At 28.9% G+C, this 16,275-nt stretch overlaps 2 protein-coding genes across 2 annotated transcripts; both read right to left on the reverse strand.

Moving 5' to 3' along the window:
• Nucleotides 1-6,206: 6,206 nt before the first annotated feature.
• On the reverse strand, nt 6,207-10,325 carry LOC110642968 (translation machinery-associated protein 22). The gene is made up of 7 exons (XM_021795211.2): nt 10,017-10,325; nt 9,840-9,929; nt 9,238-9,302; nt 9,003-9,084; nt 8,838-8,905; nt 8,674-8,757; nt 6,207-6,561 (listed from the first exon to the last, which is right to left on the reverse strand). The coding sequence occupies exons 1-7, from the start codon at nt 10,162-10,164 to the stop codon at nt 6,505-6,507; spliced, it is 594 nt and encodes a 197-aa protein (XP_021650903.1). The 5' UTR covers nt 10,165-10,325; the 3' UTR covers nt 6,207-6,504.
• A 3,988-nt stretch (nt 10,326-14,313) lies between these two features.
• On the reverse strand, nt 14,314-15,920 carry LOC110642887 (pathogen-associated molecular patterns-induced protein A70). The gene has a single exon (XM_021795104.2). The coding sequence runs from the start codon at nt 15,802-15,804 to the stop codon at nt 14,758-14,760; it is 1,047 nt and encodes a 348-aa protein (XP_021650796.2). The 5' UTR covers nt 15,805-15,920; the 3' UTR covers nt 14,314-14,757.
• Between the last annotated feature and the right edge of the window lie 355 nt (nt 15,921-16,275).

Raw genomic sequence — 16,275 nt, forward strand, 5'->3', positions numbered from 1 at the left:
TGCAAGAGGCAGTGATGATGTGCAAGGATGGAAAAAATTGAAATGAAAGCAGTCGGAAAAGGATATTAATGTCACGTGAGATGATCATCATAGGGTCAATCAATCAAAGAATTAGTGAAGGAAGAGGTTGAGGGCCAGGGGCCCCTCCCTCCCCCACTGCATGCCCATACGAGAGATTGATAAATTTTGATTCCTTCAAGTACCTTGAGTCCCTTTGCTCTTTCATCAGTCTTCCAATTTTCTGCCTCAAAATCTTTAACTTTCTATGCGTACCCAGTACATGCTTGTGTTGTTTAGCGAAACAGTGCCTTAGATTTGCCCATGGGTAATCGTACTCTGATTTGGTATTTAGTGAACTCTTATCAGTGCCTCATATCTCTAGGTAGACTCGGCCATAAAGTCGGTCTGATTTGATTATGAATCGAAACTGCTAATTTTAATATCTAGAATTGCAAATGTAGGATTCGATCATATCGTATATAGAGTTTTTTTCGATTTTGATTTGAATTCAATCATAATTTGATTCAATCGAATCAATAATGAATTTAAATTGATGAAACTTCAGCTCAATGAGTTTATCTCTAGGTCACTGATTTCTCAAATCTTAGAACTATTTAAAAAAATTTTAAAAGCTACTTGCCCTTATGCCATATCAATCAGACCAATAGAATCAACAAAGAAAATCACAAAAATAAACTTAATTGCCTCAAAATTAATGCTCATGCATGGTCTATTGGCACAGTGAAAATGAGAGAATATATGGGATCCAGCTAATTAATTATATTTTGAAGATTGAGAATTGCATATAGCTCCAAAAGCAGTGATTTCTTGAAAAAATTTCCCTCAAGATCTTGTTTGTCATTTGGTTGAAGGTGCATATATATAGCCCCGTCAACCTAAGCCCTGATGACCTGTTTCCCAGGGAAACTAGCTCCCAAAAAGCTGAAACAAACCCCACTTTTATTTTTTATTTTTCAATTTAAAGACAGAATTCTGAAATCTTTGATCTGCATGTATTAATTGAAGCCAGGTGTCTTCATCAATGAGATCACATTCCTTGTTTGGTTAGGCATAGTTAGAATTTGGCTGAAAATTTTTCTAGGTAAAAAACAGAAACCCTAGTCAAGAAATTATTGCCCATGTACAGCTTGTATGAGTTATGGCATTACTCCTTTTTGCCCTTCAATTTTATTATTAACAACACAAACGTACACTTGATGCCTCGGTGGTTTTGTGTTTTTCTATGATTCTGCGAGACACAGACAGACACCACCCTCTGATCACATTGTCATTGTAGCACCCATTCAGACAAAACAAATCTTATTTGGTACAGACTCATGTTTGCTATTTTACTACACAATAAACCATAAGCATATATTATATGTTTTTATTTATATTTTGTAATCCTCAACTCTTTCTTGGGAGCTTCCTATATACTTCTTCAAATTTCAATATCTTATTCATAATAATCCACCCAGTGGAACCAAAGTATATAAATCAGATTTTACAGGTTCGGTTTTCAATAATTTCGGTCTCGACAGTTTTGGTTTTTATCTGATTAGAGGCAATTTTAATTTTGATTTAGTTCAATTCATGTTCGAGATGAAATCCTATTTTGATTTTACTTCAACCTAATTCTGATACCCAACTTACCAAAATTTATTTCTTTTTTTTTAAAAAAAAAATCATCTCCCAAAAAAGTTTGTACTTTTTTAATTTTTACAATTTTACTCCATACTATAAAAATTATCAATTTAACTCTGAACTTTTAATTCTTACCAAATTTATTCTATCACTAATAAAATTATTATCTCATTAATGGAGATGCCATGCCAGGCTACAGTAAAATACAATGGGTAAAAACTAAAAAATTCAGGGTTTAATTAGTAATTTTTTTTAGTATGGGCATAATTGTAAAAAAAAAAAATTAAGTACAGGGTTTTTTTTGGGCAATTTTCCCTTAAAAAATAATGTCTCTAGTTTTACATAATATTTATTGTTTAATTTTATTACAAAAATAAAAAATTACATGTATTTATAAATAATAGAAAAATTGAATGATATATATTATCAATTATAGAAATTTTTTTACATGTGTAATTTAATTATAAAGATAGGAAAAAAAATATTACATGAATTTATAAATAAAAGAAAAAAAATTAAAGGATGTAAATGATTAATTATAGAAATTATTATATACTTATATTTTAATTACAAAGAGACTAAAAAATATGTGTATTTGCAAATGAATGAAAAGAAAAAAAAATTAAAAATTAATTGGGCATGACTTAATTATTTTATAATTAAAATGCATATGCATCATTTTAAGGGTAGATGAATCAAAGATGCTGTAATTTTCTTCTACAAGAATCTCCAACTTATCTTAATTTTCATTTGTCCTTGTTCTACCTTAACTTGAGAAATCATCAGTAGTCTCAATTGTATTGATCCCACCTCAACAAGATGTTTATTTTGATGGGGCCACCTAAAAGTGTCCCATATTTACTGCCTTTCTTGAATTTGAATATTTGTCTGCAGTAATTACATTTTATTTTAACCTAATTTTTTTTTTTTTTTTTTTTTTACTAAAACATTGATTTGAATGAGTAAATGATAATTAGCTATTCATCAATTGATTGATTATGTCAGTGTCCATTGGTTGAAAATTAAGAGTAAAGTAAAATTGAGTTTTCTCTTCTTTTATTTTTAATCCTTGCCATTTCTTGGATCCTTGAAGAACCTTCACTTGACAAATTTTTTTAAGGAAAAAAATAAAGTGAAATATGAAGAAATTTATAGTGAGAAATTGCAAATCAAATGAAATATTGGTTTAAAAAAATAAAGAATTGAGCTATTTAAAGAGCAAGGAAATTGAAAGAATTGAAAGAAATTTGTTAAGTTTATGAAAATATGAATTTTATTGGTATTTATAAGCAAATTTCATTTGCTTTTTTACTTTCCTAAACTACTCCAAAATATTTTCTTATAACTTATGTAAAAGGGTCAGACAAATTATATACTAATTCATTTTACTACGAGTATATATAAATAACTAAATAACTTTACACATCAAAATAATTATCAAATTAATGTTTCAATTCAATCACTTATAGTTTACCATTTCATTTTATATATCTTCAATGCAGTACATTAGCTCAATTCATTTCCCAATAGTTTCTACCTCTCAAATGCTAAGAAATATAGCCTGCTATAGTGGCACTAACATATGATGATTTGAGTCCTTATTTAGGAACTTTTTTTTTTCACATTGTACAGATATCTTCAGCTTATTTGCTTGCTCCGCGTCAACCCATTAAGAGGTAAAATATTCTCAATGAGCATCATCTTCATTCATGATAATCGAACACTCAATCTTATTACCAAACACCATCGATATCAAACACCACCGTTGATCTAGATATGGAACCTTATTTAGGAACATATTAAACCATGCATAAAATGATTATTAGAAAATTAGAATGGGAACAATTTATGAAGTCAAGTCTAGATATGATCTTAAGCAGCCTTGGTATAGCATATAATACAAATAAAATGGCATGCATGCATGCGTAATAGCTAGGGACAGGTGAGGAATAATTTGGATGTGAACGCAATCTGAGTAGTTAGGGAAAGCTGTCTTTAGAACATTCAAACCATTTCAAAAGATGAAAGTAAAAAAGTAAAAACAAACACATTCAGACACAAACACAAGGAAATGTATCATCGATTAGACATCAATGAAATGATGAGTATATGGGTGGTCTGAACCAGGCTAGCTGTTCCATCATCAAAGACTAGGTGGATGACAGTAATAGAAAAGCTTGCTTGCTTGCTAGAAGCTGGCTAGAAAAGCTTGCTTGCTTGCTTGCTAGAAGCTGGCTTAATTGACTTTTAAGAGACTCCAAAACCACGAGTTCTATATATCCGAAATAATAAATAATAATAATAACCACGAGTTTGCCGCGTCTCCACTTTGGCCATCGTAGCATTCTTTTTAGAGTGGAACTATTTAAGGGTAAATTTTATTATTTTAAAATTAATTATTCAAATGTTTAAAAATTTATGATTTAATTCTTCATATATTTAATTTTATTAATTATTATTTTTATCAATTTAGTCATTAGTGAGAAATTAAAAGTTAGTAATGAGACACAAAAGTGTTAATAATAATAATAATAATAATTTAAGAACTAAAATGTTTATAATGGTAAAATTTAAGAATGGAAAAAAATAAATGGATAGATGAAAATATATAATAAAATAAAAAATTATTGTATTTTTTAAAATATAATTATTAATTTCGTTATAATAGAAAGATTAAATAATAATTTCCTTTTCTATTCATTTAACTTGAATTGGGATGTAACACTTTTAAAAATAACTCTAATATTATTAAATTATTATATAAAACTTTTTTCATATTAAAAAAATAAAAAAAAGCATATAAGACATTTTACATGTTATTTCCTTGTGTATAAGTCTTATTAGAGAAATCTTAAATATTATTTTTTTAATAAAAAAATTAAAAAATAAAGACTTAAATCTAAATCTACTAAATAATAATGGTCTACAATTATTAGACAAAGCTAAGCTATGCGAAATCTTAATATTGGTAAGCACATTAGAGATCATCAATGAACCATTATCACCTTGTGTCGTACCAAAAGTAAACCTATACAAAATAGCCCCAATTCAATAAAATGCATGATACTTTTACAGTGTAACGTGGAGAAGCCTCATATTTCCTGGTCCTTTTTTCACTTCTGCTTCAAACCCTCCATGTGATACTCTGCAAACTTTATATATATATTTCCTTATTCGTTTCTCTGCCATTTGCTACCCGATAACCATTGAAATTGCCCATATTCTCCAAAATCTAAAATCATTTGAGAAAGGGGATAAGTTACCGTCACTCTGCTGAGTGCTGTGATTTACCACCGTCCCCACAGTGACACATTGATACGAGCCAAGTATAAACAGAACAAGATCCATCAATGAAATCTAACAAATTTTCTCTCCTCGATTCACTATCCGCCAAAATATTAGCTACCCACTCGTTAATTTTACATCAGCATCCAGAGTGAGTTTTGGAATGGGCCGATCTAGCTCATATATTTTGTAGGATTCCGTCCTAAAATTGGCTACTCATAGTTTGACATTCATTTTATAATAATTTATTTTTAAATTATTATATTTATAATTTATTTTCATTTATATTTTATTTAGTAACACCACCTCATTATATTTATTATTTATAATTATTTTTATTTATTAAAAATATTAATGAGATGAGTAAAAAATAAATAAATAAATAAAAACCTAAAGATCCATTATCTTAAAATTTTAAGTTAGATGTAATATCAACCATTAAGAAAAATTTTATTTAGACTCTTTAAACTCTCTAAATCTCTACAATTATTATTCTTATTCTAAACACTTAGTAATTGTTATTATTGAATTTGTTCTTAAATAAATGGCATTTTAGAAAATATGAATGACATTAAGACTTCATTTATTTCAAAAAAAATAACTTACATATAAAAAATATTTTTTACTGTTCAATTATAATGTTTAATTAATTATATGTTTTTATTTCTCATATATATATATATATATATATATATATATATATATATATATATATATATATATATATATATATATATATATATAAGCATTTTAATATTTTAATAAAATTATCAATATCTAAAGAATAAAAATTAATTTTCTCTTTTGAAAAGAAGTGTTATTTTTTTTAAAATAATTTAATTTTCTCTTTGATAAATACAAAAAATATTTTTTCCCAAATAAATGAAGCATAAGTCAAATATTAATAACATTGATTTGACACTTAAATTGAGACTTAAAGATTAGACTTTTCACTTGGGTCCCTTAATATCACTATTATTCAGGTTTGATTCGGTTTGCGAAGTGGCCATGCTCAATCCTAATTTACAGTACACCAGCAAAATGGAATCGCTAACCTTTGATTTCAACTAAATTTATGAAGAGAAACCGGAGTATGAAATGTAACACAGAACAAGACCTAGGTGCTAAATTGAGCCTCCATATCAATTGCAATTTAGATCTAACCTTAATGGCAAATTGAAAAATATGTGCATCATATAACCCACTGCCCAGAGGACACGCATAAAAGCCTTAAAATCCTGGTAGCAGCAGCTATACCACTAGGATAAACCATGATGTACCATACCGTGAAAAGCTTGTTACTTGTGAAAAATTCAACTCACCAGCTTTTAACATAGAGAAACAAAAGCAAACAGCACACATACTGCGCCTATACAAGTTGTAGATATTAAATTCCGAGACACATTTCCAGTTCCAGAAACAAAGAAAATAGGGGATTTAATGAGTGACAAATGTTTCACTGGAGATTAGATTCTATTCAGCAGTCCATTTACCTCGAGACTGCATTGAGTTTGGACAGTGCCAAGCAAAGAGGAAGACTCCACACTCCATACCACTTGTACTTATAACTCAGAATCAAGCAGCTGGGACCTTCTTACCATCTTCAATAAAATAAATTGCAGTTTCTGGAACCTGAAGAAAAGGGAAGAAAAAAAGACAGGAAAATAACTAATTAGCCAATTTAACACAGTTCCTTGCTCAATAATTCTGATATATGACATCTATTTTTAACTTATTGAGTGTGTCTCATAAATTGTACAAGTTATAATGACTAATGAGGGCAAAACTATATATCAAAATGTGTTTATAGGACTGAAACTTTATGACTCCATGTAGGCAGGTTTTGACATGGGAAATCAGAAAATTGTATTCAATCCTTCTCAGTTTCCCTACAACTGGTCCACAGGGGTATAACTGCAGGAAGGTTATACCCTCAAGTCAAGATCTTTCCAATAATCAAGCCTCGTATATGTCATCACACTCAAGCACCAGAGAACATGCAGACTAGCAATACTGTTTTGACACCCATTTCAATTCTCTTATCAGAGAGGTAGAAAAAGGTTCTGGCATGGTTCGGTGTTCCATTAGGATATATATCATTGCATACACAAATAATCATAACATATTGACCATAAATTAAGGACACAAATTGGAATGTCGTAAGGGCAAATTTGATAATGTTTCAGTTTTTGCTTTTCGTTTACTTTTGTGGAAAAGAAAGTTAAAAAATAAATAAATAAATAACATGCTCACGGTGAACCTGATATGTTTTCATTTTTACACTTTTCTCAAAAGCATTTCAAAAATAAAAACAAGAAAAAAAGAAACCTTAAAAAATGGTTTCCGTTCTCTCATTTCTCATTATTTTAATTTATTTTCTTCCTAAATCTATTACAACATTGCATCTGTCACTCTTTCCCTCCCAGACTTCTACCATTGCATGTGTTGCTGTCTGTCTCCCATGGTCCGCATCTTCCAACCGCTAGCTCTCACCTGCTGTTGTTAGCGCCCCCGCGGCAGCCGCGCCGCTGCCCCAACCTCCCCCCCCCCCCCCGGGCTCCACTCTCTCTCTCTCTCTCTCTCTCTCTCTCTCTCTCTCTCTCTCACACACACACACACACAGTAGACAAGAGTCAATTGCATTCATCATCATTCTTTAATGGAAAGGCAAGAAGTGGGAAGAAGTGGAATAAAGGGAAAGCGAGAGTAAGGAAGAGAGTAGAAGAAGGAAAATGAGAAGAAGAGAAAATTTTGAATTTGAGTTCCAGGTTTTAAATTTTGTGTGATGAGTTTTGGAATTTTTTTTTAATTTGTTTTAATTTTTTATTACATTTGTTTAAATATTTATAAATTTTTTTAATAATATTCATTTTATTTTATGGGACCCATTAACACTTGAGACTCTGAAATTTAACAAACAGTCACACACATGAAGTCATGTGATCACTTATTGGTCTGATTGCTGAATTTTGAGAGTTAAACAAAATTTTACAAGGGCTCAATTGAACTGAGCAAAAGTTTAAGAGCTTAGAAAAGCCTTTTCCTAAAAGAAAACAAAAATAGAGAAACATCCACAATGCCCATTATCGCACACTTAGTTAACGTTTTGGTTTTGAGAAATCAAAGACTTCATTGTTTAACCAAGGAATGTTGTATTTCCTTTAGTGACTTCTTTAGCTTTTAACATTTTTGATATATTAAAGGAAACAAATTGCCCATTAAGTTATGTTTCAACAAAAATACCCAGAAAGAGAGAATGAGATAATTATGCACTCTTGCCCTTTCTGACAAGAAGCATTCTGGCTATTTCAGCCGGAAAGGAAAAATTACCATCCTTTTCATCCCAGACCTCCCAATTCAACACTGTTCACACACACACACACACACACACACACACATAACAGCAAAATTCTAAATTCTGTAACTGCAGGTGCTTAAATGCCAACTTTTCCCAGTGTTTCTCTCTTAAAAGTTTTAGGTTTGTCAAAGGGCAAATTTCTTATCAAGAATCAATGTAGAGAGAACTTAAATATGGTATACGTGTAAAATATTGGCAATGCTGGTTTCTAAATATACTTCACTCTACTTCAAGCAAAATTTTTCTTTGCTTTTTGATAAAATGGTCAGCCCAAGAAGGACTTATCTAAGCAAAATAACAATTAATTTTGTGAAGGTAAGAATGTAATCAAAGATAGTGGCCCAACACATAAATTTAAAGAGGAGAGAAAAAGAAGAATATTTTACATCAGGCCAGGTCTCTGTAATGAAGTCCACAATGTCATAGGAAATGTCTCCTTGAACATCAATCTGCTCCTTCTCAGTTGGACCCTAAACCAATCATTCAGAAAAGATACAACATAATCAGCATCAATTGCAAAAGAAACATACTGCCCAAAAATAGTACATACCTTAACAACAGAGGCTCCAGTAGCAAACTTTTTACCAAGTTTCTTTGATGCATCGCTAAGTTTAACACCTAAAACACAATTTTCAAAGGAGAGGTAATGATAGTGAAGAGATAAAAACTTCTTTTAAAATATAAAAGAAGAGGATCAAAGCAGCAAAAAGCTCACCAAACAGGTCCAGCCCTTTAACAGTGGTGATACATTTCCGCTTGTTACGTGTAACCTTCTCAATAACAACTTCTTGCCTCTCCTAAAAAGAAAATGTTCAATGCATAAATGATTAATTAACATCAAGTATACTGTTGAACATACTAAAAAGTCATATTTGATTCAGCATTTAAGGCAATTATGCAAATTAAATTCAAATAATGAAGCCAAGATGGGCGAAGTGCCAAACTCTCACTTTCTTCTTTATCTTCCCACCAGGAAGACGTTTTACTTCTTCTTCCTTAGATGCAGAAGTACCCCCTGCAACCCACAGACAACAGAGTAACAAAAGATCACAACATTCAGACATCACCCATATACTAATCACTACTGCTACTACAACTTGATAATAGAGAAAATATTTTTAACTAGTTAATTTATCAAAATGTACCAACAAAATTCCCTAACTGCAGCATATTACAGCCATGCTCATCATGTAATAAAATCTAAACAGTCCATACAGCAAATAATACAATAAATATTCTAAATCAGACTCAAATCATTTCTCATTTGGATTCTGCACTTCATGAGAAGTAACTTTCTTTTATCAACAAACCAAAAAAAAAAAAAAACTCATACATTTTCAGCTGATAGAAGATGCACAAATGCAAAAAATTGGACGCTTACAATTCATTAATTCAACAAGACCAATTCAAATGTGCCGCTATATTAATTACCATTCAGCTTTCTTTAGTATTCCAATAATAAGACAGTTAAATGAAACCTGATATGAAAAACTAAAACGAAGTAAGATAAAAACTGTCCAAGGATCACTTTAACTAGCTAAAAATATATAACCTGAAGGAGAAGCACCGTCGCCGCCGCTCGATGAGATGCCGGCGGATTGTAACTGCTCGGCGACCTTGTTAGCTTCCTTGGCATTTGCCTCTGCAGGGAAATCAAGCAAATTTTAATTAAAAAAATAATATAATAAGCAAAATCTATTAAAAAAGGGTCATATAGGGACAGAGCGACCTTTGATGAGATCGGGATAGAGGTCAGGGGCGTTTTGGATCAACCAAGGCTTGCATTTTTCGAAATCGGGACCGAATTCACAGTACTCTGCAGGTAAACTACAAACGGGACAGTAGAGTACGCGCAATGGTTGGGGTTTCTCCGCCATCAGAGCGCAGCCTCAATCTCTCTCTGCGAGGGTGGAGTGAGTCCGGAGAAGTGCTAAGAAACGGTGCGTTTTGACGACGCAATTGTCTAGCTCCTAGGCGATGCTGTTACAGTATAATTCGAGACCCAATAACTAAAGGCTAAAACTCGGCCGATTTAGCGCTTAGATTTTTTTTCTTTTTTTATTTATATATATAAATTTTTAATTAAAATTTTCATATATATATATATATATATATATAACAATTAATTAAATAAATAAATTTATATATAACAATTAATTAAATATATAATTTATATAAACAATTATTTAATAATAAAAATAAAACAAAATAATGTAATATTAATAATTAATGCCAAAAAGAATGCGTATAAACGATAAAATGCATAAGGAACAAATTTCTCAACTCACAATGTATAGAGCCAGCAAATCCTATACTCTGTTCCAAGTTAATGAGAATTCATTTATATTAAAATATTGATAATTATTTTTTTTGCCAATATATAATTTTGTTATATTGTTTTTAATTAATTTAAAATTATATATGCTATTGATTTGCCCAGTTTTTTTATTGAATTACATTACTTTTAATTGATTATAATTTGAATTTAAAAATTAATGTAACCAATTAAATTATAAAAATTTCAACAATAATAAATTTTTATATTATTTTTTAGATAATCAACGTAAAACTATGTACTTTTTTTCATTATTTTCCCTTTACTTTTATATATATTATAAATTTATAATTCCCAATAATCTCAAATTTAAAAAGGTATATAAGAGTTGAAGACTAATTAACTAATTGGTTAATTATGATCTTTCAAGTATACTCATCTCACAATTTTACAGATTATTGACTCGATCCACTAATGACTAATTCACCTCAATCAATTAAATTCATGTCGTAATATGGTATTAGAATAGGTTAGGCCAAAATTTAATTTCATTTCAGTTTCAAGTTCAAGTTTTCGATATTGTCACTGCATTTAAGCTTTAAAAAAATGATTTTAATGTTCAAGTGTTAACCAGACATCAGGTTGTCACAAAAAAGGAGAGTGTCAAGAGTTTCATATTAGAAAGAATAACGACCTAAAATAATATATAAGAGTAAAAGACTAAATAACTAATTGATTAATTTTTAACTTTTCAGTAATGATTGATCAAAGTCTAAGTATACCCATCTTAGTCAATTCATTTACTGCTCATTCAACTCAATTTCAGCAATAAACAATTAAAGACATGTTTCGATTAGCTGCTTAATACAATTAATAGTATTGCAGGTAGCTAGTTTATTGAGTTAATATATCATAAGTATTTAATAAAATTATATATAATTATTACTGTTTAATATGTAAAACAGCTAATAAATATAAATATTATTTATTTGTTTTATTATTGAAATATGGATATAATTATTAATTTATTGTAATCATATATAAGAATTAAAAACATAATTTAAAAAAATAAAATGAAATAACATTTATGTTTTAAATGTGTATATTTATCATATTATTTTAAGATTAAATTAATAATAGTTGAAATTTTACAATTAAAAACATAAAACATGTTATCTTAATTTTCATTTTCTGAATTAATTATATTTTAATTATTTAATTTTAAAATAATTTATATTTTTTCTAAATATGAAGTGAATTTTTGTAAACTATCCCTAATTTTTCAACATAAAAAGAGAAAAATAAATAAATAAATAACTTGAGGGGCAAAAATCAATTTCGGATTGAAAGCACCACCCTGTTTGAAGTTGGAATTGAACCCAAAACATCAATAAATGGGCCGGGCAATCCCTAGAAAATGAATAAAAATGTCTGAGCCGGGTTCGAACCTGGGACCTCTAGTGTGTGAGATTAGCCTTGATAACCAACTACACCACCCAGACAACATTTCGAAAGGCTGTGGTTAATCTTCTACACCATTTTTTAAGACTCTTGCTTTATTTTCAATTATTTAAATTTATCATAAACTCAATTATTATTGCTAAAAAAATTTAAATTTATTTAATTATATATTTTTTAATTAATAATCAACATAAAAATATTTTATAAATAATTTATATTTTAAAAATTTAACAATTTTATAAAATAATTAAATTTTATTTATTTAAAATATAATATATGTAAATTTCTAAATATTATTATGAAAATATATATTTTATATTTAATTAATTATTTATATAAATAAATTTAATAATAAATATCTAAAATATAAAACTTAAACTCATCATAAATATTATTTTTTTAATTAAATTTATATTAAATTTAATTATAAATTATTTAATTTTATTTGATTCAAATTCAATCAAATAAATATCTATAAATATTTGATTTATTATTATCTTTAATAAGTAACTTGTTCACTAATTTTAGACATGTATGTATTTTATAGTATTATTTTACCATATTAATTTTTTTAAAAGAAAGTAATAATTTCTTAATTTTTTATTAAATATTATTATAATTATTAATTATAACACAATTTTTATAAAAAAAATTATTTTAAAATACGTGTAACTCTCCCTCTTAAGATAAAATTAGTTGAAAAACGAACCCACACATTATTACATTACACCTGTCACTGGCAATCTACGAGGCAGCAGAGTATCTTTCTTTGACTAATTGACCGCCAAAAACCTACCCTTCATTGGATCCTCACCTAAGACGAACCGTCCTTTGGCACACAGTATAAATAGTCATAGGGTCGTCTCGCATTGATGATTTTTGTTCTTTTTAATAATTAAATCTCATGAAGACTTGAAAATCTTAAATTTTGAAAATTATTATTGTATTATTAAATTAAAATTCGATTTTAATATTAATGAAAATAAAGTTAAAAATTAAAATTTAGTATTCATGAATTAAAATAGATAGATATCACTCTATTTAGCTTAAATAATAAATTTTATAAAATAATTTGATTTGAAAAATATTAATTTTTAATTAATTATATAAATTCAATTTTATTGATAAAACGTAATTCAAATGAGTGAAATTTTAAATAAATTTTATAAAATTAAAATTACTATATTTTTAAATTAAAATATTCATACTATGAAAAATTATAAAATGCTTTCAATATACTATTTTTTAGTACATTATATATTTATAATAATTTAATTATTTCATAAATTATAAAAGAAGGGTTTTAATTATTTAATGAGAAATTAAATAATGATTTATAATTATTTTTATATTATTTTTTCACATCTCTAATTTCCTATATAAATTTCTATTAAAATATAAAATTAAGAAGCTATTTTTTTAATTATTATTTGACATACTGTTAAAAAAAAATTGTCAGATTATTTTTGCATTTTTATTACAGTAATATAATTTTAAATTAATTTTAATATTTTTTTAATCAATATATTTTTAAAAAATAATAAAACTTAAAATAACCATCCAAAACAGACCCATAATATGATTAATTTTCAAGTAAAAATTGATTTCTTCTAAGAAATTTAGCAGCTTTTGTAATCATTTTCATTTATGAATAAATTCAAGTAGCAATGAAGATTCCAGCCCTTGTTTTGGAAAAATTATCACATCGCAGCCTATGCATGTACAGGAGCCACGTAATGCAAATGGTCCCCACTTTGCACTAAAACTTTCTTTTCATTTCTTTATTATTTAAAAAATTTTAAAAAATATTTATTTTAACTTAAAAACCAATCAAATTAACTTATAAATTAAAAAAATATTTATTTTAATATTTATAAATTAATTTATCTAAATATTTTTTAATCATTCTAATAATAAATACATTTATAATTTATTTTTATTAAATATATTAATTATTTATTTTTAAAATATTTTAAAAAATATAATTACTTAAAATTAATATAATCAATTGCAAAGCTCTGCTGTGAGAAATCTAACCGATGAGATGCATAATCTGCTAAGAAATCAACATAATTAATCACCCGTAATCAGCGGAAGAATATGCTATTTCAAAAACTAAAAGTTCAAAGTTGACAAATTTTATAAAATTTTTATATTTTCTTATATATATATATATATATATATATATATATATATACACATAGAATAATATTAATATTTTATAAAATAATGATTTCATAAAAATATATACATTAATAAAAATAAATATAAGACTTCAAAATATAATTACTTTAAGAAATAAAAATATTTAATATAACTAATTTAAATTCGACGAATCATAAATTTAAAACTTACATTTAATAAGTGGATAATCAACCAAATTCTTAAAAAACACAAAACAACAAATACATAGTAGGGTCATTTCTGTCATTCCGCTTTGGTTACACCGTTCTTCTTCCCCTTGCTTCCGCTGTGCATCCGCACTTAGACAAGGAGTCCAGCTGCGCCTGCGCATCATCTAGGCTTTATATTAATCTTCCACACTTCCACTTCCATTTCCATCAGTATCCAAGTGACCAAAATACCCTTGCATTTTTGTACAGACCAAGCAGCAGACACGGCTGAATCCCTTTTAGTTACATTACAGGCAAAACCAAAGTAAACGCAGACTGGCCAAGAAAAAGTTAAAGAAAAAGAGATTACTTTTCAAAATATTTATTTTTTTAATTATTTTCTACTTTCCTTTGAACACGTCTCTGTAACGCAAGAGAGAGTCCAGTCTCTGCAACTTCAATTGCTGCTTAAACCTGTTGATGAAGTCATCGGCTTTCGCGTCAACCCCTTCGTCTCCAAACGACACCGTCTTTTCTATCCTCATCGTTGCTGGCCTCCTCCGCTCCACGCTCTCTCTGTCTTCCTCTACAGCCACCTCTCTTTCGCTCGCTGATTTCTTCATCTTCTCTGGTGTTTTCCTCTCTGCCGCTACCCTGGGCTCTGATTTACTTCTCTTTACCTGATGCTCCAATTCCGTAACGGATGCATGGCCCGTATCCTCATACGAATCCGATTCAGGTTCAGCCACAAATTCAGATTCTGGTTCGGATCTGTAGAAAGAGGACAACTTGATGGACTTTAAACGTTCTAAGAGTGAAGAGGCTCGTTCGAGTTGAACCGGATGAACCCCGGGTGTGTACTCTGGTTCGGTGTCGTGTACTGAGTCGTTTGTCGCTTCTGAGTGAGGCGGTGCGTAGTTGTAGAAAGATGACAACTTGATGGACTTTACACGTTCTAAGAATGAAGGGGTTTGTTCCAGTTGAACCGGGTGAACCCCGGCCCCGGGTGTGTACTCTGGTTCGGTGTCGTGTACTGAGTCGTTTGTCCCTTCTGAGTGAGGTGGTGGGAAGTTGGAGAAAGAGGACAACTTGATGGACATCACACGTTCTAAGAATGAAGGGGTTCGTTCGATTTGAACCGGATGAACCCCGGCCCCAGGTGTATATTCTGGTTCGGTGTCGTGTACCGAGTCGTTAGTCGCTTCTGAGTGAGGCCGTGGGTAGCTGTAGAATGATAAGTTGATGGACTTGACTCGTTCTAAGAGGGAAGGGGATCTGGCAAGAGGTCGGATTTGCTCTTGCTCTTGCTTTCTTCTGTTGGAACCGAAACGGGAGGTGAGGGCAATGGTGCCGATTACCAGATTAAGCAACAAGAAAAGATAAGCGGGTGTAAACCAGCCGGTGATGAAACCCCACATCGAAGCTGGCGATGCTGCTGCGTCTGCCATGGTTTTTGTGGAGTTGTGACTCTGTTACAATTTACAAGCACTGCAGAGAGCAGACAAAGGAAAAAGAAATGGCTGTGTCTGGACTCTGGTCTCGAGAGAGGCAGAGTGGCATTTATTAGGGTGTGCATGTCAGTCTATGTTGAAAGCCCGAATTCATAAAAATTAAAATAAAATTTAGATAATATAGAAATTGAAATAAGATCAATTTACCTTTATATTTGTTAGAGAAATTTAATTTAATTTAATTTTAATTTTTAATATAATTTAATTTATAAATTTAAATTTATATTTAAGTTAATTTTATTAATAAAAATATATAATTATATAATTATTTTTTAAATATTAAATTATTATTTTTATATTACATAATTAATTAATAAAAATAAAAATATTATTTTTATTATTTAATATTATTAATGAAAACAATAATAGTTTTAATTTTAATTAATTATATAAAAATATAAAAAATAA

The sequence above is a fragment of the Hevea brasiliensis genome, chromosome 4, assembly GCF_030052815.1.
Source record: "Hevea brasiliensis isolate MT/VB/25A 57/8 chromosome 4, ASM3005281v1, whole genome shotgun sequence".
NCBI lineage: Eukaryota > Viridiplantae > Streptophyta > Magnoliopsida > Malpighiales > Euphorbiaceae > Hevea > Hevea brasiliensis.

Excerpts from the sequence above, each read along its gene's own strand:
- LOC110642968 (XM_021795211.2), bottom strand. The coding sequence starts at position 10,164 with ATGGCGGAGAAACCCCAACCATTGCGCGTACTCTACTGTCCCGTTTGT. Across the intron at positions 9,085-9,237 it reads GTGGGAAGATAAAGAAGAAA|GAGAGGCAAGAAGTTGTTAT; the intron begins GTGAGAGTTTGG and ends TTTTCTTTTTAG. Across the intron at positions 6,562-8,673 it reads TTACAGAGACCTGGCCTGAT|GTTCCAGAAACTGCAATTTA; the intron begins GTAAAATATTCT and ends CCTTTTCTTCAG.
- LOC110642887 (XM_021795104.2), bottom strand. The coding sequence starts at position 15,804 with ATGGCAGACGCAGCAGCATCGCCAGCTTCGATGTGGGGTTTCATCACC.